At 42.3% G+C, this 20,939-nt stretch overlaps 1 protein-coding gene and 1 long non-coding RNA gene across 2 annotated transcripts; both read left to right on the top strand.

The window, feature by feature from the left end:
• Positions 1–231: 231 nt before the first annotated feature.
• On the top strand, positions 232–7,899 carry COMMD2 (COMM domain containing 2). The gene is made up of 5 exons (XM_046657358.1): positions 232–386; positions 473–550; positions 878–960; positions 1,522–1,695; positions 7,331–7,899. Exons 1-5 carry the CDS (start codon positions 320–322, stop codon positions 7,526–7,528), a joined length of 600 nt encoding a protein of 199 aa, XP_046513314.1. The 5' UTR covers positions 232–319; the 3' UTR covers positions 7,529–7,899.
• A 6,282-nt stretch (positions 7,900–14,181) lies between these two features.
• LOC124249408 (uncharacterized) lies at positions 14,182–20,582 on the top strand. Its single transcript, XR_006891384.1, has 3 exons — positions 14,182–14,305; positions 15,050–15,202; positions 20,212–20,582. It is a non-coding gene; the product is annotated as an uncharacterized LOC124249408 (long non-coding RNA).
• The last annotated feature ends 357 nt before the right edge of the window (positions 20,583–20,939 follow it).

Raw genomic sequence — 20,939 nt, 5'->3', positions numbered from 1 at the left:
CTTCATCTCTAATGGGAACCGTCATGGTCCCGACTTCATTCTAGTGAACTCTGAGTTAGTAAAATGTAAGGACAGTTCCTGACTTAGCGCTTAACAAACGTTAGCCATCGATGTTATTAGCATCAGCTCCACAAGGGGGCGTGTCGGATCGACAGCATCCTTGCCTCTTCCACTGCGCGGGGCACCGCGCACCCAGCCGCAGGCCGGAACCCAAAGCTCGGGACGCGGAGGCGCCCGAGCCTCTCGGCAGCGGAACGTGGGTGCCGGAAGTGGTGAGGGCGGGGTCTCGCTGCCGGGGGACAACGGGTTGCCCGCGAAGATGCTGCTGGACTTGTCGGAGGAGCATAAGGAGCACCTGGCCTTCCTGCCGCGAGTGGACAGCGCGGGTCCGGGGCGCGGTGGGGCCGGCGGCGCGGGAGGGTGGGGGGCGGCCCGGGCCGCGCGCGGCGCTCACGCCCGGCTCCCGTTGCAGTGGTCGCCGAGTTCGGGCGGATCGCGGTGGAGTTCCTGAGGCGAGGCGCGAACCCCAAGATCTACGAGGGCGCCGCCAGTAAGGGGGCCGCGGCGGACGGCCAGGGGGGCGAGAGGCCAACGTGGCCCGGGGAACGGCAGCCACCACACTCGTCTTGGGCCAGAGTCGGGCTCCCGCCGCTGGCGGCCGGCGCGCTCACGAGGCTGCGCCTGCGCAGAAGGGCGCGCGGGCGCGGGCGATGCTCTGTGGGGGGAGTGGAGAGGGGCGGCAGGCTGGTGGTAGCCCGGTTTCATTGTGGTGTTTGAGGCCGCGGGATGGTGGGTGATACTTATTCTCGAATGAGAGTCTGAATGACAGGGTAAGCATCGCACAGTCCTCGATTTGCTCGCTGTCCGTCTGTCCCAGGAAAGCTCAGCGTGAGCAGTGACACGGTCCAGCATGGGGTGGAGGGGCTGACGTACCTCCTCACGGAGAGCTCGAAGCTGCTGGTAAGGGCTCCTGGGGCCTCTGTGCATCCCCCGGACCTCAGGGAGGTCCAGCGCCCGCTGCATCGTAGTCCCGGCGGGGACCTGCTTAGTTCAGGGAGGCGCGAGTGGTTCCTAACAGATTTAGCGAAGCCGTGCCTAGACGGTGTAAACTAGAGCGTGACCCCCGGGTATGGACGCTTCTCGCCAGTATAAATTAGAAGTGCCTCGAATGTGCGTGTTATGACGCCATAGGCTGTAGTGCATATCCTGAGAGGGGGCAGAATTAAATTATTGACCATTTGTTTTTTGCATATTAGGAGAATCTGGCTTGATGGAGAATAGGACAGAAAACTGGGCGTTTTAACAATTCTTTCCCTTTTAAACTTTAATATGGCATTTTTATATATCAGAAACTCAGATTTTGGAATAGTGGGCAGGGTTGCCTTTAGCTATAAGGAGCGTTTTTTATTTTACTAAACAGAAAAGAATTAGGGAAGATAATGTTTTAGGTGTATCAAGTATGTTAGCGTTTCCTAGACAAAGATAAGTTTTGATGTTCTTTTAACCTTGGTTCACTCTTAGATATCTGAGCTGGATTTCCAAGACTCTGTTTTCGTTCTGGGATTCTCTGAAGAACTGAACAAACTGTTGCTTCAGCTTTATCTGGATAACAGAAAGGAGATCAGGACTATTCTAAGTGAGTTGGCACCAGACCTTCCCAGTTACCACAGCCTTGAATGGCGACTGGATGTACAGGTAGGACTTTTTTTTTTAGCCTGACAGAATATAAGATTTATTTTAGGTTTATGTTCTCAGGTTTATTGTGTTCTTTACCACCTTAACCAAACTCTGGTGTGAAACTTTAGGGTTTTTTTTTTTTTTTCCTGAGGAAGATTTGCTCTGAGCTAATATCCGTGCCAATCTTCCTCTATTTTTAGTATGTGAGCTGCCAGCACAGCAGGTCTGCTAACAGAGCAGTGTAGATCTGTGCCCAGGAACCGAACCCATGCTGCTGAAGCGGAGTGTGCCAAACTTAACCACTAGACCACCGGGGCTGGCCCAAAACTTTAGTTTTTTAACATTCATTTTCAGGCCATTTCACAAATAGTTCATTTTCTTATATTTTTTTAGTGGGTTTACATTCGTTTAATTTGCAAGGTTTGTTAGAAATAGGTTATGTTGGAAAAGGAGATGGTTATGCAGATTTTTCAAAGGGTGCTTAGATTTTTAAAAACTTTTCTGTTTAAACAAAACACACATATAGAAAAGTGCACAGGTCAGTGTACAGCTCAATATGAATTATCGAGTAGTGAAAACACCCATGAAACCGGCGTTTACCCAGACCAGCACCCCAGAAACATCTTCCTTGCCTCCTACTTTTCCTTCCATCCTTTCTAAAGGTAGCCAGCGTCCTGACTTCTAATGCACAGATTACTTTTGCCTGTTCTTTAACTTTCTGTGAATGGAATGATTCAGTAAATATTCTTTTGTCTGGCTTCTTTTACACAACATTATTTTTGTGAGATTCAATTGTGTTTTGTTTTGTTTTTTTTTGGTGAGGAAGATTCACCCTGAGCTAACATCCATTGCCAATCTTCCTCTTTTTTTTGAGGAAGATTAGCCCTGAGCTAACTGCTGCCAATCCTCTTCTTTTTGCTGAGGAAGACTGGCCCTGAGCTAACATCCGTGCCCATCTTTCTCTACTTTATATGTGGGACGCCTACCACAGCATGGCTTGACAAGCAGTGCGTAGGTCTGCACCCGGGATCTGAACTGACAAACCCTGGGCTGCTGAAGTGGAACGTGGAAACTTAACCACTGTACCACCGGCTGGCCCCCAATCTTGCTCTTTTTTTGCTTGAGCAAGATTAGCCCTGAGCTAACATCTGTACCAGTCTTCCTCTGTTTTGTATGTGAGATGTCTCCACAGCATGGCTGATGAGTGGAGTAGGTCCTCGCCCAGGATCCAAACCCGTGAACCCAGGCTGCTGAAGCAGTGTGTGGAACTTTAACCACTCAGCCACGGGGCTGGCCCCAAGATCCAGTTGTTTTGAGAGCCACATAGATAACCAAAAGGGAGTTTTCAGATGATTGCATGTAGCCCTTTATCGAGCAGTGACAGATAAGTTAATAGATATTTATTGTATGTTATACATTTGCTGATTAGGGCTGTGCTAAATGCTTTGGGACATAAAAGGAGTGTAAGACACTGTCTCAGCTGGAAAAATGTTGTTATCCAGTTAGGGATATTAGATGTTCTCAAAATAACCAATAATTAAAGTTAGTTATAAAGTAAGGTTCTAGAGAGGAATAAAGAAGATGTTTGTATAAATGAAAGTACCACTGAGTATTTAAAAAAAGCTGTCGCTCAGGGAGTTCAGTGTACACTGCATGATCCAGAAAAGCTTCAAAAAGGAGGTGAAATTTCAGAAAGGTGAATGACTAGAGAAAAGCAGGGTAAATATTCTTGACCGAGGAGACAGGGTAGGTTGTAAAGGCCCACGTGGATGCGGGAATGAGCGTATGCATATATGGTATAGCGCACTAGTTCCCAAACTTCACTGCATATTGTAATAACCTGGAGAGCTTGGAAAAATTCTGATGTCTGTGTTCCATTCCCAGAGATTCTGATTTATTGGGATGGGGTTTGGCCTGGGCATCAGGGTTTTTTAAAGCTCCCCTTTCACCCAGGTAATTCTAACGTACAATGAAGTTTGTAAACCACTGTTATAGTGGATTCTTCCTGATTTGAATGGTGGTAAGATGGTCCAAATAGGTTATAGAAATGCAGTTAGAGGAGTTTAACAATTGTGATCGAGTGTGATGAGAGCTTGAATGGATATTAACACAAGATACGGTATAAACCAGATTAGAGGCTCCCTAAGGCCAGGTGCTGTGTCTCATTCACTGCTCTGTCCCCAGCATGATACCTGGTACATAGTGGGTATTCAGTGCTGAATATAAAAAAGGGGTGGGGGTAAGCAGCTTCCTAAACAAACTATTTATCAAATATTTCCTGTACACCTATCGTGTGCCAGATGGTGTGGCTTCAGCAAAGAACAAGACACAGTTTGTGGTCTTGGCGACATCGCAGCGGGTCCTGTGGGGCTCACGGGGAGGAGGAGGGGATCGCTGCCTTAAGCCTTTGTGTTTACGTCCTCTAATAATAACCAGGTGGAGGTGATGTGGGCATGGTCCTGTTCATGAGGTTCAGCAGTAATTTACCTTGTACATCTTAACCTTGCTGTTGTGTGGGCATAACTTCCGACTATTGGGGTCCAGTAGCCCTTAGAAGTGCTTTTTTTGGCTTTATTGATTTGCTTTGCGCTTTTCTATTATGAAGACATTGTTAGAAGTTAGAAACTTAAGCAAATAAATGTTCTAATTAATTAATTCTAATTAAGCTCAAGAGAGTTCATTTGCCCAGTGAAATGAGTTTGAGTAGCTGTGTTTCTGCAAAGGCTAAAACAGTTGAAATTGAGGGTGTACTGAATGAATATTGCTGCATGTGCTGAAATGCATTTAAGGGCTAAAAAAGCGGCTCAGAGAACGAATTGATTTCCTGAGCTCATTGGTTGAAATCGTTACAAGGGATTTTAACTGGAGTGGATTCTTATGCTTTCTGGGAGGAAGACGTCAGATGAAGACCCACTGAATGGCTGGAAAACTGGGAACATGACTCAGGACCTTTCGTTTTTGAGTAACTGATTTATCTCATGGAGACTGGCAGTAAATGGACAGTTACCATCTAATTGTGGTGCAGTTGCTTATGGGAAATAAATTAATCATCATAGTTTAGTTTCTAATAGAAACATTTCTCATACTTCCTCAATTGCCAGCACAACTAATGCCTTTGTTAATAACATCAGTAAATTGAATGCATCTGAGATCGGTATAGGAGGGTTTACCTTTAGGGCTGATCCACAGAAAGTTGCTGTTGTTATTTTTACAGGGAGAAAGAGTATTTCATCCCCATTAAAAAATAAGTCCATATCACAAACTTTGTGGGGTACTTTTGTTTATCCTGTAGTACTGAGCATCACTCAGATTTCTTTCTGAGAAAAAATTGGGCCTGATCATGTCTTACTAGGTGTTTATTAAGCATGTTATATAATCTTTACCTAGAAATTTTAAAGAATAGTATAGATACTTACCTGTAAAGGTTATTAATTTAAATATCGTGTTATCTAAAAATTTGAGGATAGATTGATCTTTAAGTCTTTCAACAAAAAGTTCATGGCTTAATTACACACCGAGATACATTTGGTCCCTATGAGTGCAGATATAGAGAAAAAGAAGTATAAACAATGCGTAATTGAACGAGTAAGTAGTATTTTCAGTCATGTTATTTATAGTTTGCCTATCTGTCATATCTGTAATTGTAGAGAAATGATCTTAAAGAGATACTTTACCTTACAAGTACCTGTTTTGTGTTTGGGGACTAGCTCACTCAAAGAGATTGAGCTGTGGTTCCCAAATTATTTTGAGACATTAAATTTCAGCCTTGCATCAGTATTTTGGGTTCTTTTGGAAGCCCGGGTCACCTAGAGTTAATTGAAAGTTATTAGAATATTCTATGTTGTGGTATTACGTTAATCCTGAAATCTCGAGTTTAGATTTTACTCAGAGACTTGTTGGAAGTCTCTTCAATTGGCTTCTTGTCCTTTTGACATGACTCCAGTAGGGTTTGGATAACAGCCTTGCTTTCTTGTATAACAGATGTTTCAGGTTCATCTTGGATAATTCTTGTCCCAGATCTCGAATCAGCTATTACTTCGAGGAGGTCCTGGTTCCTTTTAAGGAAGACTGGTCTTTAGAGGGCTAGTCTGGTGCTAGGATTAAATACTATCACTTCCAATTCGGTCATTGTTTCTAGTGGTTTTATTTTCTTTTTAAAATATGTGAGGGCCAGCCCTGTGGCCGAGTGGTTAAGTTCGTGCACTCCACTTTGGCAGCCCAGGGTTTCGCTGGTTCAGATCCTGGGTGCAGACATGGCACCGCTCATCAAGCCATGCTGAGGCGGCGTCCCACGTAGCACAACCAGAGGCACTCACAACTAGAATACACAACTAGGTACCAGGGGGCTTTGGGGAGAAGAAGGAAAAAAAAAGAAGAAGAAGAAGAAGATTGGTGATAGATGTTAGCTCAGGTGCCAATCTTAATAAATATAAGTAAATAAATAAAATAAAATATGTGAATAGTACTTACTTTAAAATTTTGGAATGTATCATACAAACAAAAGGTTATAAATATTCGGTTTAAAGAATAATAATAAAACAAGTACCCATTGCCAAGCTTAAGAAATAGAAAAGCAGTACCCTTGATTCACCGGTGCCCTTCCCCGTTCCTGATCAGCCCCCTCCCAGCCCGCTGGAGGTAATTATCCTGAATTTTCTGTTACTCTTTTCTTTATAGTTTTCTTAACACATTTTTTCACTAAACTATGTATATTTTAAATTTTCATGTATTTTTCTGCAAGTTGCATTTTTGATTTAACATTTTCTTTTTATATTTATCCATGACAATCCATTTTGCTGTAGTTTGTTTCTTTTTGCTGCCATATGGGATGTGGCCTCAGCATGGCTTGATGAGCGGTGCCATGTCTGCGCCTAGGATTCGAACCAGCGAAACCCTGGGCCGCCAAAGCGGAGCATGGGAACTTAACCACTCGACCACGGGGCCAGCCCCTATTTGTGTTTTTTCTTTTGTGAAGTGCTTAATTAGGTCTTCTGTACATTTTTCTCTTGGTCTTCTGTTTTTTTCCTTATTAAATCAGCAGATCTGGGACTGGCCCTGTGGCCAAGTGGTTGAGTTTGAGCGCTCCGCTTTGGCGGCCCAGGGTTGCACCAGTTCAGATCCTGGGTGTGGACATGACACTGCTCATCAAGCCATGCTGAGGCGGCATCCCACATGCCACACCTAGAAGGACCCACAACTAAAAATGTAGAACTATGTACCGGGGGGCTTTGGGGAGAAAAAGGAAACAAATTAAAAAAAGAAAATCAGCACTTCTTCATACATTCTGGATACTAATCTTTTTTTGGTTATATATGTTACAAAAATCTTCTCTCAGTTTGTGGCTTGTTTTTCTACCGTCTTTAGGTATCCTTTGAAGAAAATTTAATAAGTTTAATATAGTTAAATTTATCAACTTTTTCTTTATGGTTTATGCCTTTTAAATCATGTTTAAGAAATCCTTCTATACTGTAAGGTTGCATATATATTCTCATTTTGTTTCTCTTTCCAAAAGTTTTAAAGTTTACTTTTTATTTTGAGGTCTGTGATTCATCTGAAATTTGGGTTTTGTATATGATATAAGGTAATTATAAACATTTTGTACTTAGCATCATTATTAAATAGTTGTTATGTTCTTATTCCATTTAAAATGAAGCTTGCAAGCAGAAGCCTCAGACAACAGATTAAACCATCAGTGACTATAAAACTGCACCTTAACCAGAATGGAGCTCACACCACCCAGGTTTTGCAGACGGACCCAGCCACCCTGGTCCGTTTGGTGCAGCAGCTGGAACAAGCACTGGAGGAGATGAAAACAAACCACTGTAGGAGAGTCGTGCGCAACGTCAAGTAGTCCCAGGTTTAAGGTTTTGTTCCCTTTGAATCACTTGTGAATTGATGATATACAGCAGTTACTTCTCAAAATTGATTTTTTTAAGTTGATGGTGATGAGTATCCTGTGACAAGGTATTGAGGCCACGATGAAAAGCTAAAGTAAAGTTCCTCTCCCGGGGCTAAATGGTCAGCTTCTTGACAAATTAAGATGTACTTTGTTTTTTAAATGTGTAAATAGGACTGAATCAACTGGAAGTGAATCTATACTGTTCGTATCTTCTGTATATATGAATGACTGTCCTTTTTTTGGTACTTCTTTTGACTGTTTAACTTTATTATTTTCTTTCTTATTGACCAAGATTTGAAAATAAAATTCACAATGTAATACTATTACTATTCAGAATATTTCTCGACAGTTCAATGTTTCTGACCTTTGATAGCACCCCATGATGTTAACAGCCACAGAATAGTTAGAAGAAAATGAGAATTTTTTTAAATGCTGTATTGTTTAGGCTGTTCATACCTTTTTCTTTGCATGCGAAAATTGTAAGTACTTACCACGTCGTTTAAGTTTGAGTTGTCATGGCTGATTAGCTTAAAAGTACTCACATTTGTGTGATCATATATTGCATTTTATTAAGGACTACTTCTTTCCCTAGTACCCAAAACATCTAAGAGACACACTGCTGATTACATTTATAAACAATAGATGCAGGAATAATATACTCATTCTTTAATTACTTGGATATAGTCACTTTTTATAATTTTGTTTGAATAAAGTATAAAGAGGACAAAGGGAGGCCATGTTTACTACATGCCAAGCAAATATCCTGTCTTCCTTATAAACTTGGTCTTTGTTTTTTTTATTTTTATTTTTTAATTTATTTTTATTTTGTGTGTGTGTGAGGAAGATGGTCCGTGAGCTAACATCTGTGCCAGTCTTCCTCCACTTTGTATGTGGGACTCTGCCACAGGATGGCTTGATGAGCAGTGTGTAGGTCTGCGCCCAGGATCCGAACCTGTGAGCCCCAGGCTGCCAAAGCAGAGCACACAGACTTACCACTATGCCACAGCCCAGCCCCTTTGTTTTGTTTTTCAGGAGGTGACTATAAGCTGTTGGCCTGAAAAACTCAGATGCTCATGTGTCAGGTCAGCCTGATAGAGTGCAGGGACACAGGGAGACTTAGGGAGACAAGGAGCCTTAAGGAGTAGCAGACTCAGGGGGAAAAGTCATGTGAAAGGGTAGAAATGGGGGGTCAGTCTGAAATATGTATCCAGGGCATTATTCTGAGAGTCTCATCCCTACGGAGCAACCGAGGAAGGCCTTAGAACCCTTGGACTGTAAGCTGTACTCTAGGCTCTGTCAGCACTCTGCCTCCTAAGAGTTAGAGATTTCAGGTCAGAGCGACATCATGTTTCTTCTTTCTCTTAAGAGAGAGCTTAGCAGGGAACAGAGGCCAGTGGAAGAAAAGCATAATTGAAATTGCCACCCGTTGTCCCCCTGCAGGCATCTGGGCCACCCATTTCCCATAGATGTATGTTCTGCAATTGTAAAATAACTATAATATCAGATACTGGCAAACTATAATCAGAAATAATTTTTAATTATAGTGGTAACTTGATTAACAAAGCTTTCATATTAACCTCACAAACAAAAGGGAACTTTGTGTATTATATGAAATAGTAGCATATGTGGTTGAGTTTAAAAGCAACATGCCTGCCAAGCTGATATGTGATAAAGATAGCTCTGTGAGGCTTCTCATTTGTCCACATTTGGTAGAAGACAAGCAGGCCCGGCCCCAGCCCAGATGGAAAGAAGAGCCCCGTGTCGTCAAGGGCAGCCTCTCTCTTCCCTCTGTACCCACTGTTCTTACCCTGGTCAGAACAAGACGGCATGTGGTCATCTTTGTTTGTGTCAAACTCCCCTGGCCTCCTTCCTCTGTACTCCATATTCTTTTTGATGTTCTGCCTTCTTCACCTTTTCGAGCCTCTTCCTTTTCTTGTTGAAACATTCCATACCCTCTGGATTCCTCTGCCTTGCTTGTTTTGGGCACATGTAATTTTTTGTAGCTTCTCTATGAACCTACTTTCTGCCGATGCAGTCACTGTTCTGCTCTCCCGTATGACCAGGCTTCTTGGCTCTGGGTAATGTGCCTTTCCATCTGTAACTATCTAAATTGTTATTAAAATATTTTGGATTGTGAGTATGCTGATTTTTCAGGATTGGCTGATGCATCTTTAGACTTGTGTCATATCCTTCATGTCTTGAAGCCTGAGAACAGAGCTGTGAGTAGGAATAACCAGTGTATGCATCTATATATACTTCACTCATTGGAAGTCTCCATTGTGTTTCACAAGATTTCAGTGAACTTGTTGTGTTATTGATGTTTCCAAGGTTAAGTAAATGTAAAGCAGCAAACTGGAAAGGTGATGGGTATACCATAAGAAGAAAATATACCTTCTTTGAAAACTGAAAAATGAGGACCGAACATCAAGGAAAGTTTGAAAAATCGTTAAAAGTGTGTGTAGGCGCTGGCCTGGTGGTATAGTGGTTAAGTTCACACTCTCCATTTTGGTGGCCTGGGGTTTGTGGGTTCAGATCCCAGGCACAGAGCTACATACCACTTGTCAGGCCATGCTGAGGTGGCATCCCACATATAAAAATGGAGGAATATTGGCACAGATGTTAGCTTAGGGGCAATCTTCCTCACCAAAAAAAAAAGAAAAAAAAAGTGTAAAGGATGCATGTGGGGATCACTTAAAATTTATAGCAGTATGTGGCCTTTCAGGTTATAATCCTAGGAGAAGGTTAAGAGGTCAGACTTTGAAGCTGGACAAGGGTTTGGATTTAGGCTCTGTGGCTTTTTATGGGTCCTTGATAAATTCCCAAAGCCTTATTTTCTTCCACTCTAAGACAGAAATAATAACACCTACCTCTTTGGCTTACAGGGACTAATTGAGACTGTGTATATAGAATGTCTTACATAGTACCAGGCTTTAGAAAATACTCTTCTAGACTGAGGATCTCATTATTTTATAGCCTTAAATTATGTGCAGTATACTCTGTTTAAGAAACTGAAAGAGGAGCCAGCCCAGTGGTGCAGTGGTTAAGTTCACACGTTCCACTTCGGTGGCCCAGGGTTCGCCAGTTTGGATCCCAGGTGCAGACCTAGGCACCACTTGTCAAGCCATGCTGTGGCAGGCATCCCACATATAAAGTATAGAAAGATGGGCATGGATGTTAGCTCAGGGCCAATCTTCATCAAAAAAAAAAAAAAAGAATGTTACTTGGTTTCTGGATGGTAGAATTATGATGGTTTCTTTTCCTTCTTAATTTCTATAATGAGTTTGAATCTTTCCTAATATTTAAAAAAAAACTTGGAGAGCCAGCTCTGGTGGCCTAGTGGTTAAGTTCTGTGTGGTCTGCTTCGGTGGCCTGGGTTCGGTTCCCAGGGGGGGACCCATACCACTCATCTGTCAGTGGCCATGCTGTGGTGGCAGCTCACATACAAAAAGAGGAAGATTGGCAGTGGATGCCAGCTTAGGGCGAGTCTTCCTCAGTAAAAAAATCCCCAAAACTTTGAAGTCTGAAGGAAGAAGAAAAAAGATCAGGGAATATAATACATTTTTGGTAATATTTTCATCCAAAATTTTAATTCTTAGAATGATATACACATAGCTCTCCAGAAAACTCAGCTGTTCAAAACTACTCCGTCCCCAAAGCACTCAGGTGGACAGGCTGAGGGTTTTGCCTCTGGGCTTAGTCTTGAGTCCCTTTCTTCCGTCTTTTTTTCCTCCATGCTAGTGAAAGAAGCATGGGAATCTCGAGACTATCTAAGGCAGTTCTTTTTTTCTAGATAATAGCACATCTAAATGGAGAATTGTCTGTCTTGTTTTTCATCTCCAAAGGAAAACACGGAAAACTTCTCTGTGGTTTTTCACAGCCCTTACAGTCAGGAAGTTCTGCCGGCTGCTGTTGAAGCCTTCCTGCTATCATTTAGTCACTCTTCTCTGGACTTATTTTTTAAAGTATATATTTGATTAAGTTCCTTCTTAGCTTACCTTCCACATTTTCCATAATCTTAGGTTACTCTCATCTCTTTTCCTTTCTTTCATGCATGGTGGAAAATATTTTGGTGAAAAGGATTTTGTACTACGTTGTCTCTGGTTTAAATATGTTCAGTTTTAAAACCGCCATGACTCTTATGTTCAAACTTAAATACTTTCCTTAAAAACAAAACAAGCAAGCCCGACTCCATCATTGATGTGGTTAGTTCAGTGAGCTTTGCAAACGTTGAAAGTGATGTTTTAATTATAAAAGCAGAATAAGCCCATATTTCTCAGCTTTGTAAAACAGTATACCATGGAGATGAGAAAGCGATGCTATACTTTATGGCAAAAAACTATATATGTAACAGTTTGATCACGGAATAGTAATGGCTGTTTGATTACGTTTACATAGTACCATGACTCTCTGCCCAGGAACTCAAAGCAGTTTAGTTATGCTTGATAGCCATGAGTCCATAGTGTTCTAATTAGCATAATGGGGAAATACAGGAAAAGTAATTGTATTTCTTTAATGGGCTTAAAGTAAAAAGGAGCATCGGGAATACAAATGTCTGCATTTTTATAACATGAATTATTAAAATAATTATAGTGTTAATTCTGTTTGTTATCATCAGAAATATTACTAGTTATGTGGCCAGCAGAGTAAGAGGCCACTGTCACATTTATTGTGCTTGAGCCTAAATTGACACTTTCTAGTTGCAAAGACTACAGTTTTCATTTTCCTCTTTTGCAATTGTCATATCTTCTCTTGCAGAACAGTCTGCCCAACAACCAGCTAAAAAGAAAGGCAACACAGAAAAAAAGGATTTTTGCTCTTTCTCACAAAGCATATGAGGTCTTTTACTTCTTTAATTCTTAATTTTTCTTTTTTTTTTTTTAAAGATTTTATTTTTTTCCTTTTTCTCCCCAAAGCCCCCCAGTACATAGTTGTATATTCTTCATTGTGGGTCCTTCTAGTTGTGGCATGTGGGACGCTGCCTCAGCGTGGTTTGATGAGCAGTGTCATGTCCTCACCCAGGATTTGAACCAACGAAACACTGGGCCGCCTGCAGCAGAGTGCGCAAACTTAACCACTCGGCCACGGGGCCAGCCCCTCTTAATTTTTCTTACTCTTACTATAATCTGCCCACTTATGTATGGCATTGTGTTGATAGGAAAAACAAAGCAGATTTTAAAACCTTTTCTGGGCTGGCCCCATGGCCTAATGGGTAAGTTCGGTGAGCCCCACTTCAGTGGCTGGGGTTCACATCCCAGGCGAGGACCTACACCACTCATCTGTTGGCGGCCATGCAGTGGTAGTGGCTCACATAAAAAAAGAGAAAGATTGGCAACAGATGTTAGTTCAGGGTGAATCTTCCTCGGGGGGAAATAAAACCTCACCTTTTCTAACTTTTTTACTATGGTACTGACTCAGTTTTGTTAAATATTTGTTAAGTGCTTAGAGTGATCCATGTTGTGCGTTGAACAAAAGATAAAGTCTTAATCTCAGTTTAGAATGCTGTTGGGCCATTCCCTCCTTGAAAATAATTTAACCCATAAACTCGTGAGGCTGCAGGAAGGAATCTCCTAAGGTGGCTGTTCTGAAGAAGGGAGATTCCTCCAGGCTGCTGTCTATTGATCTGCTTTTCCTTGAAACTCCACCTTCTTCCAGAAGGCAAAACTCTAATATGATTCAATGGCTGGAGCTGTAGAAATGTACAGAGGAAAGGACAGCGCACTACAAAATGCTGAGGAATGCTCGGACGGGGTTAGGATGGAGAAAGTCTCCTTCCTCCTTTGCCGTTGAAGTGGGGTTCCCTGAGGTAACCAGAGGTGTGATGGGAAAGCAGACGGAGTTTTTTTACCTGCATGCCAATGTTGTGATTGTCATAAATCCAATGAGAAGTGGATGCCTGTGGTTTTGAAGGAATGTGCTTAGTTCACAGAACGAAAAGCCTTCTCAGTTAACTCAGAGACTAAAAACACACAGATTAACATTCAGAGAATGAGGAAAAGCAAATCCAAGGAAGTCTGAGTTTCACTGGGGCAAATGTAGATGATTGGAATATGATTTCCTGGCACGGTCTGCAAACTATGCTTTTATTCCGAATAAAAAGTTCTTACAAAGCTTAAATGAGTTGAAGTGCTGCAACATAACAAAATTGCTTCATTTGCAGCTGAGACTGTTGCACAGCTCACAGACTCAGAACTAAGAAAGCCTGCTGGCGATTTTTTTCGGTACCCAAAAAACAAATGAGCAAGTCATAATATGCTTTCCAAAGAGGCGAAAATGATTTGTCTCACAATGTGAGGAATGTAATTAAAACTTTTTTTTTTAAATCTTTAGACGCTTAAGGATGTAATTGTTGGATATTCTTTTCTATGCTTTTTTCTTCCACTCTTTGTTTTTGACTAGACATAAATACCAAATTCCATGCCTTTCTTGGGCCCTTAGAACAATATCTTTTCATGCCAAATCTCTCATTAAGACTCCTCCTTCCCTTAAAAAAATTTATTTTTGAGAAATAATTCACAGAACATAAAATTCACCCTTTTCAAAGTGTACAATTCAGTGGTTTTAGTATGGTCACAAAGTTATGCAACCGTCACCACTATCTGATTACAGAACATTTTCATCCCTCCCAGAAGAAACACACGTCTGTCAGCAGTCATTCCATTTCCCCCTCCCTGCAGCCCCTCGCAACCACTAATCTACTTCCTGTGGATTTGCCTCTTCCGACCATTTCATGTAAGTAGAATTATACAATATATGGCTTTGTGACTGGCTTCTTTCACGTAGCATAATGTTTTCAAGGTTCACGTTGTAGCATGCATTAGTATTCATACCCTTTTTATGACTGAATAATATTCTATTGTATGGATACTCCCTTGCTTTTTACAGTATTTGGTTGAGTCTTATTCCTGGTCTTACTATGGAATTAATCTGTTGCATTTTATTTTTTAGTGTTTATAGAACCTCTGATAAATTTAGTAATATGTTTTCTACAATGATGGTTTTCCAGGATTATCTTCCCAGGTACAAGTTAGAAAAGTCTGAGAGCAATTTCTTCTTAGTCAGTTATTAGTAGAGTTACTCTCCAGTGAACTGAGTGTTTTATTTTGAGTCTTATTCCAAAGTTGTAGCAGGGAGGGAGCCGGTCAGCCAAACTGAGGAAGAGACTCTTAGCCGAAGTCAGCTTCAAAGAAGATTAGTATTACATCGTTTTTTAATTTAAAAGATCTCCTACTAAAATGAGGGATGTTCTGGGGGCATTTTGTAGATTTAGAGAAGATAGGAAGGCAACTAAGGAGGACTTGTGTTTCTCCATATTCATTTGAAAGGTAAAACTATTAAAAATTAAACTGTTAAAACTTAAAAATTTGTAAAAGTTGTCTACAGTGGAATAGAAGAAAAAGGCACTTGCTTGTGCTTAAGTTCACTGCCCAGAATATATCTGAACCGATTTTGAAATCACGCCCTGAGGGTCTCTAGGACGCCGTGTTCCTGGCGATGCGGCTGCCTCCTGGAGCTCAAGAGCTGGCGCAAGAAATGGCAGGGACGGAAACAGCGTTGATTCAGCCAGAGTGCGGTGAGGTCGTGGAAGAGAGGCACCAAATGAGGGGCTCTGCGTCCGGAAGAGAGGGAGTGAGTACTCTAGGGGGTTGGGACGGCGCTTGTTTCCCTGGCTCATTTTTGCTGTTGTGGTAGTTGGACCCAGTTTACATGTGGGGAATAATCCCTGCCCAGTTGCACGTTGGGGCTGTCAGACAAGAGACTATGCCTTTTGCTCTTCATGCTGATGCTGTAAGTCTGTCTCCTGGGACCCTGAAAGCTGAGGAGACAGAGAGAAGGTTGACACAAATCCATCTTAGTGGCAGCCTTGCAGGATGCAGTGACCTGTTACATGCCCTCATGAAGATGCTCCCGTTCTTGGGCTTTGTGGACCTAGTCTCAGAGCCGCCCCTTGATTCTGTAGGCTACCTAATGTCCAGTAAACTCATTCTCTGCTTAAGTTAGCCTCTGAATAACCCTAAATCCTACAGAGGATAACAATCCAATTAGATTAATTTTATAAAATTGCATACTTTATTTCATAAAATGGGATTTTTGTGAAATAGGTCTGCAAATTGTCATACATCTGAAAGTCAGGCATTATTTTAGGATGTCGTTTGACTGCAGCAAATTCATAGGACCTCACAGTCTGGTTGGGGAGAAAAAATTCAAACATCCTTAATTAGCATTTTCCTTTTAATGCTCTACTATTCCTTTGCTTTGCTTTATGTATCTTCTCTATCATGTCTAAACTATTAGAACTTAAAATAATCTGGTGACTTCACTGTAATCTTTTTAGTTGGTATATTACAGTTTGCTTGTAGAAATAAGATAAAAACATAAAACAGTAATTATCAAATGAAATAATGCCTAGAACAGTAGCTGGCACATCATAGTTAAAGAAGTGGATGAAAAAAATGAATGAGTAAATAAGAGAGATGAGTGAACAGTATATACAGTTTACTCTGTGGAGCTTCAGAGTATGGAGCAAGTGCTTCAGCCTGAGTAGTCAGAAGGATGGTTGTGAGTCGTTGACAGAAGGGCAAGACTGAGCAGACAGCAAGGCGGACCTTCTAAGCAGGAGAGGAACCTGAGCAAAGGCACAGACGCAGGGAACCGGAGGCTGCCTTTTGTAAGCTTGAGCTGTGGTGTGGACTGTGGCTGCTGCTCCTGTGGGCCCCGTGCAGGATGAACCACTGTTCGTGCAACCTTAGATCTGGTCCCCTCAGGACCCCGGTCCCTTTGGCCTTTTCTAGTGGAGGCTGGTGTTCTCTGGAGTTTTGGGTATTTCAGGAATGGGGGATGTCAGTGTCATGTACCCACTGTGCCTTTCAAACTTCCGCTTTCACCCTTGCTTTAAAGGCCTAGGTCACTAGAATCCATGCCAATCAGCATGCCCCCTTTATCATGAATAGCTGCCTTTCCTCTACTTCCTGGATTCCGCCTCTTTTCTGTCCGTCCATCCATCCATCTGTCCATCCATCCATCCGACATGTATTTATCGAGGACCTACTCTGTTCTATGGTCTGTTTTAGGTCCTAAGACAGTGGGGACGAGATCACTGCCCTCATTGAACTTACATTCTAGAGGGGTGATGCATAATAAAGAAAATGTGTACTGTAATTTCAGGTTGTGCTAAATGCTCTGAAGAAAAATAAAAACAGATTAGGGGTCAAAGTTGAGAGCTGCGATTTTAGGTAGACTGGTCAGAGACAGCTCTGAAGAGGTGATGTTGGAGCAGAAACCTGAATGAAGTGAGGGAGTGAGCTGTGGAGTATTTGGACGACAAGTATTCAGACAGAAGGAAAGTGTATGCAAATGCCCTGAGGTGGGACTGAGCTTGGTGTGATTGAGGGGGTGCAAGGAGGGTGGTGTGGCTGCAGTTAAGTGAGGGTAGAGGTGATCAGAGGAGTGGGCAGCAGGGAGATCGCATGGGACCTTCAGCTTCCAAGTGTTCTCCACCAAGTCCTTCCTCCAAACTGGGTAAGTGGGTGATCCGTCCAACACCATGGCTTCTCCTTTCCTTGATCTCATTTACCAAGGCCTTCCCTGTTTCAGCCACTTGCTTCCACTGCTACACCCTGGACCTTGTCCCCACCTGAACTATTCTATTTCTGAAATCACAATTTCAGACATCCCATCCTCTGAAATCAATCCAGCCCATTGGTCAATTACTTCCAACAATTACTTCCATTGGTCAAGTCTTCAGCTTCAAACGGACCTTCAATTCTCTTACTCTACTCTCTATCTAACAGCCTCTGCTTCTCTATATTTCCCTCCCTATCCAGCTTGTATGCACAACCTGTCACGTCAATCAGCCCATCACTGCCAATATTCTAAGTCCTTTCTGTTGCAACTTCCATTGCACCTATCTTGCCATATATGAATTCAGCTGTCTGTCTTTTTTCTTGCTGGTTCATGCGCTGCTAAGACCTACAGGAGAAAATATGCAGAACTACACAGACTATCAAGCTTGTACATTAATGGTTATCAATCTCAATTAAGCCCTTAACACTGCCTGACTAGCCTACTGTTTCCTTAGTCAATTGTCTCCCATTTTCAACAACTATTTCAAACCCTCCCCACTCCCCTAAACCTCTGACCCACCCACCACCCCCTCTCATTCTCTGTCAGTGACTGTCTCCTTCACAGAACAAATAAAAGTGATCAAATAGGAATTCTCTCCACTTACGCCAACAAACCTACAATCCTCGCTGTTCTCTGCACCGATACTCCTCTTTCTCTCCTATTCCAGTAGACGGGGCACCCTTCTCGTTTCTGGATCCCATGATTTCCAGTATCCTGACACTTTTGTATCTTCTGCTTTCCGTCTTCCTGATTTCCTTCTATTAAAAAAAACTCATTTTCCAGTCTATCTCGTCTTAATTATCCCTTGACCCACATCCCTTTCCAGTTACCACCCTCTCTCTCTCAGCCCCATTTCAGTAACTTGTGAAAAATTTCACTTTCCCTCCCCAAGCCACTCTTGGTAACATTTCCAGGATCTTGTGTGTTGCTAAATCCAATATACATTTTTCAGTCCTCATCTTACTAGATGTTTCAGCAGCATTTGACATGGTTGCTCACTCTCTAAAAAACATACCCCTCCCCAGCCTTTCCTTTTCTGTCAAGCTCTCTGCTGTTTTGCCTCCTGCATCTCTAGTGATGTGTTCTCATTCTTTGCAAGACTATCTTCTACTTTCCTCTTAATTGTAGGTTTTCCCCAGAGCTTTGTCCTAAGGCAGTCTTTCTGCAGACGCATACCAGGTAATTTGGTTCATTCTCTTGCTTTACTTACCGTCAATTTGCTGGTGACTATCAACTATCGATGTCTAGTCCATACTGCTCTCCGGAATGTGAGACACGTGTAACTCCCTATCAGCTGTCTGCACTTAGATGTCTAACAGTACTTCAAACTTAAGAAGAACAAAATTCAACTGATCTCCTACAAACTTGCTCCTCTTCCAGTTCTTTATCCCAGAAATGACATTGCCATCTACACAGTTGCTCAAACCAGAAACGTGTGTCACTGTTGACTTCTCTCCCCTTCACTCACCACGGCAGGTCAATTACCAAGTCCTATCGATTCCACCTTCTTAAGGGTCACTCAGATTAGTCCACTTCTCGCCAGTCCCACGGTCTCAGTGCTCTTGCCTAGGCTACTGTATCTGCCTCCAGTTAACGGGTCTCCCTGAGTCCCTCTTATTAAGCTCCCTGCTCCCCGATCCCCTTGCGTGCCCTACAAGGCAGCCAGAATTATCTTCCAGAAAGAGGAGTCACGTACTTTGACTGCTTACCACCCTTCAGTTGATTTGTATTGCTTTGGGATAGAGTCCTGGCTCCTGCCTTTATCTCCAGCTGCCACCACCACCACCCCCCCACCCCCACCCCACCCTCTTGCATTCTCCGCTTTCCACGCTGTGTTCTTCATTTCCTTCACTTCCACTGTCTGGGTCCTCTTCCATCATCTACCAAGTAACTCATATGCATTCCTCTGGTTTCAGCTTAAACATCACTTCCTCCAGGAGGTCAAGAGCCACTGTCCTGTTTACATAGTGCCCCATGCTGCCCTTAGCATAAATTTAATAAGTTTTGTTGTAATTACTCGGTTTAATTACCTCTTTTTTCTGGATTGTAGAAACTGTGTTTTTCTTGTTTTCCTCTGTATCCCTGATGTCTTGTCACTGTGACTGGTACATGGCAAGCTCCTATTAAATGTTGAAGGGAGAACGGGAGAGAGAGAGAGAAGGGAATATAAAATGGAGTTGAGTACAAAATTTGCATGCATTTTAAAAGTAAAACAAGGCTCCAAATAAATTTTGCTTTTCTGTCACACAGTATGGTTTGCATTAACCTCACAAAACAAGTTACAGGTCGGCCTTTTTTTCCTTTAGTGGGAAGACATACTTAGGACATTTAGTCAGCAGATTCTTTAGAATGGACAGAGCCAGATAATTGCTTAGACCAGTGGGTCTCAGCCCAGGCTGCCCTTTGGAATCCCTTGAGGAGTTTTTAAAAATTCTGTTTCCTAAGTGCCACCTTCGTAGATTCTCATTTAATTGGCCTGAGATTTGTAAAAGCTGTCCACGTGATCCTGATGTACAGCAAAAGTTAAGAGCATGACAGTTACTGGAGTTTTTTCTTTGTGACTTGCTTCCCTGACTGATATTTGAGCCTGTTGGAGAACAAGAAATTCAAACAACCCAGATTCAGCAGTGCCCTGATCCACCCACTAGTGCTTTCAACTACAACTAAAAATGGCGGAAACAGGAAAAGGAATTCATTGGTACAAATAACTGTCAAGTCCAGAGTAGTGTTGGTTTCAGGCAAACTTGATCCAGGGGCCCAGTGATGGGCCCAGTGACCTCGTATCTTTCTGTTTCTCTGACTGTCTTGGTGTTGGCTTTCTCCTAATTTAGGCCCTCCTCATGGGCAAAGATGGCTGCCAAAGGCACCTGGAAAGTGAGCCCATCTTTGTCCCAGCATCTTCGTAGAAAAGGTTTTCAGATTCACTCTGATTGGACTGGTTTAGGTTACAAACCAATTACCACGTTCAAGGGGTTGGAATGTGCTAGAACAAGAGTTTTTGTTCCTCTTCCCAGGAACCATAGTAATCCCCAGATGAACAGAAGATCTTTGGGGAAGGAAGAGGGGAGAAAAATCCACGCTGAAACCATCAGATGTCCGTGGTAACTGCACGGTGGTTTGGCCTGGCTGCAGCATCTGCTCCCCAGACTGTAGTGGCACTTTACAGTGTTATCCTGTGTTCTCTACAGTTCATAATGCTTCATAAGTAGCACAGATACATTTCTACATCAGTTCCCACAGTGGGTGACTAATAAACTAAATATGACTCTACTCTTCACAAAACTGTTTAGTGAGAAAGAACTTGAGAACAGAGACTTTGATTTGGATGCTGAAAATGTAAGTTGCCTCATGTATGGCTTTTGCCTCAGTGAACAATGTTTTCTTGCCTCATTTTCAAAAACAAAAAATCTTAGACCCTCCAGAGAGTCTGATTTGTGGCTTCCCACCCTCCAAGATGCGTGTTACCAGCCAAGAAGATTCTGTTGAGCTTTGCTTTTTATAATTTTCATTATGAATGAATAGGGTTTAAATTTCCCCCTGAAATATATTACTGAATTATTATATTGGGTATGCCATTTCTAATGACATATGCTAAAAAAGAAAAAAAACACCACACGCAGATTCCCCTAAAAGCACCCCTCCCTCTACCTATCCCCGAGAGGATGCTAACTCTCCCTAGTTGAAAACTCACTATTCTAGAGCTTGCTCTCACTGAGTACCCTTCTGATTATAATTTGGCTTT

Source organism: Equus quagga, chromosome 1 (genome assembly GCF_021613505.1).
Source record: "Equus quagga isolate Etosha38 chromosome 1, UCLA_HA_Equagga_1.0, whole genome shotgun sequence".
NCBI classification, from domain to species: Eukaryota; Metazoa; Chordata; class Mammalia; order Perissodactyla; family Equidae; genus Equus; species Equus quagga.
This window is presented reverse-complemented; position numbering and strand designations above follow the sequence as displayed.